Raw genomic sequence first — 2679 nt, forward strand, 5'->3', positions numbered from 1 at the left:
ATAGTTATGTGTGGAATACTGCTGCTATTGGTAAGCTAGTGTGGTGGGTCTATTTTAATCCTGATAAGCTGTGGGTTAAATGGGTTAGCCAGATTTATTTAAAGGGACAAGCTTGGCCTGATTATCAACCCAGTGGAGATTTGAGCTGGGGGTGGAAATCTGTTTGTAGGGTTAGAGACAAGATGAGCCAGGCTATGTTCAGGGGCAGTGGGTGTTGGATACTAAGGGGTATACCTTGAAGAGTGGTTATGAGTTGTTACATGTGAAGTTTCAGCCTGTGGTTTGGCATAAGGCTATCTGGAACTTGTGGTGTGTGCCAAAACATAGGTTTATTTGTTGGATGATGGTCAGGAATGCTATGCAGGTTAAAAGCAAGCTGTTTCAGCTTGGTATTAGCCCTGATTATCTTTGCTTGCTTTGTGGAGTTGCTACTGAGACACATGTGCATCTGTTTGAGCAATGTGTCTATAGTAGGAGTGTTCTGCAGGAAATGGCTACGTTGTGTCAGATTACTATCCCATCTATGAATATTTTGCAGTGGGTATGGAATCAGAAATGGGCTAAAGCTAGAAAAGGGATTGTGCTGTGTGCTTTCACGGCCTGTTATTATCATATCTGGATGATGAGGAACACGGCTCGGGTGGAGCTTCATTTACCCAGACCGGCTATTGCTCTCCATCAGGCTAGGTGTAGTGCAAAAATGAGAATTAATGTGCTCAGTAGTCAGTTAGATCTTTGTACTAGATCATGGTTAGAGAGCATTGATTTATGTAAATAGGGGTTTGTACCTATTTGAAATTGTTAGTACGTAAAATTGTTAGGTTGTAAAACCTTTGTTTGTGCTTAATGGAAACTTACATTTCACCAAAAAAAAAAAAAAAAAAAAGATACTGTTTAATTAGTCCCTTGATAAATTGACTAAGAGTTAGTTGATTAATTAATTTAGAGAGATATTAAGTTGTGAACTCGAGGCACGGAAATTTTTATTTAATTATGCGATAATTAAATAATAAATTATTTGAGACGGGAATTAATGATTAAGTAGTTAATTGTTAAATTAGTACTAATTGACTAATGTGATTAGTATTGGTACATAAAATATATGTGTAGCTAGTTGTACACGTATATTTACGGAGTGTTTTAGACGATATTAATCGGGAAGTATTTAAACATAAATCAATGTTTAAAGTAATATGTACACGTATTTGTGCGACAAATTTAACAACCAAAATGGACCCGTAAATGGGACATTGGACCGTGTAAATGGAGTGTAGTGGATGATTATAAACATAATTATTTCACTTTGCTTGTTTTTCTTCCATAATTATAAGTCATCTTATAATCATTTGCATGTGATATTAGATTGGACAAAAATAAAACAAGTACACTCCCTCACTCCACCTACTCCCACCGGTTTTCCTCCTCCATATAGACAAACAATTGCTCATTTGACTACTACTTCATTTTTGTGTATTTTGCATGTGAATAAAGTTGTTGGTCTTTTCTCTCTAAAATTAATATAAACATTTTTACTAAGTTGTTAGTAAACAAAATTGTTACTAAGATTGTTAGTAATATTTACATATCATCAAGGGTAATCTTACTAATATCAAGTTAATATTAGTAAGGTTGTTGGGTAAGTTCTTGGGTGCTTTTGAGATGAGGCTTTCTCTTTGGAAGCATGGGTTATGAAGGATCTTGCCATTCATAAATAGCTCAATAACAACCAAGATCGTGATCTTGGTTGTGCCCAAATACTACCATTTTTCAATGTAAGGAATATTATTTTCCTCGTCTTTTATATTAATATGCTTTTATATTGCATGCATGTTACATAGATCACATAAACACAAATTATGAGATAATTTGATTTTAATTAGAGAGTCTATTTAGGATCTAGGATCTTTCAAGTGGTATCAGAGGTAGGCTTCGAATTTGCATGTTGATTTTAAGCATATTAATAAATTATGAGATAATTTATAAAAACTCAAAAATTGTGTTAGAAGAGGTTTTAGCACGAAAATTTTTGGGCATGCATACCTACTGATCTCAAAAGGTTTGTGGTAAAATTTGGTGATTTATGAAGTTATTTTGCTATTTTTAATGATTTTTGATAGAAAACCGAGTCAAAATGCCGTATTTTAGTTAAGAGTTAAATAAAAATAGTTAAAAGTTGATTCCGGTCATGAGATTTTTATGATGTTTCATGCATATATTCTACATATTGTATGTAAAATTTCGAAGGTTGGTTTGAAGTTTTGCATGTTTATTGATTTTATGAGATAAAAGTCGATAAAAGTGAAATAAATTAATCATATACTCGAAACATTTGTTCCTGCCCTTGATAAATTTATGTACATTTAAAAATATGATTTAAAAGTTAAAAGTAAAATTTAAAATGTGATTTCACCTTGTTTTGATGTTTATTGGTTTTTATGGTTAAAAACCGATAAATATCGATCTTTTTCTTCATAAACTTTTATCCAAATATTTAGGCAATTTTTCTGACATTTTGGTGTTCTTGGAGTGTTCAAGAATACTCAAAATTTTTGTTTCAATTTTTGATAACATTTTCAATTATTTTGGATTTATTACTTAAAAGTTATGATTTTACCGATTAAATTAGCAAAATATCACAAAATCAAACTAATTATTCATCATCAAATTAGTGAGGACTAA

The 2679-nt window shown here is 32.0% G+C and overlaps 1 protein-coding gene across 1 annotated transcript; it reads left to right on the forward strand.

Annotated features, from left to right (window-relative positions):
- The first annotated feature begins 343 nt into the window (after positions 1–343).
- On the forward strand, positions 344–778 carry LOC141619366 (uncharacterized). Its single transcript, XM_074436387.1, has one exon. It carries the CDS (start codon positions 344–346, stop codon positions 776–778), a length of 435 nt encoding a protein of 144 aa, XP_074292488.1.
- The last annotated feature ends 1901 nt before the right edge of the window (positions 779–2679 follow it).

Source organism: Silene latifolia, chromosome X (assembly GCF_048544455.1).
Source record: "Silene latifolia isolate original U9 population chromosome X, ASM4854445v1, whole genome shotgun sequence".
NCBI classification, from domain to species: domain Eukaryota; kingdom Viridiplantae; phylum Streptophyta; class Magnoliopsida; order Caryophyllales; family Caryophyllaceae; genus Silene; species Silene latifolia.

Coding starts and splice junctions, on each gene's coding strand:
- LOC141619366 (XM_074436387.1), top strand. CDS start 344: ATGGTCAGGAATGCTATGCAGGTTAAAAGCAAGCTGTTTCAGCTTGGT.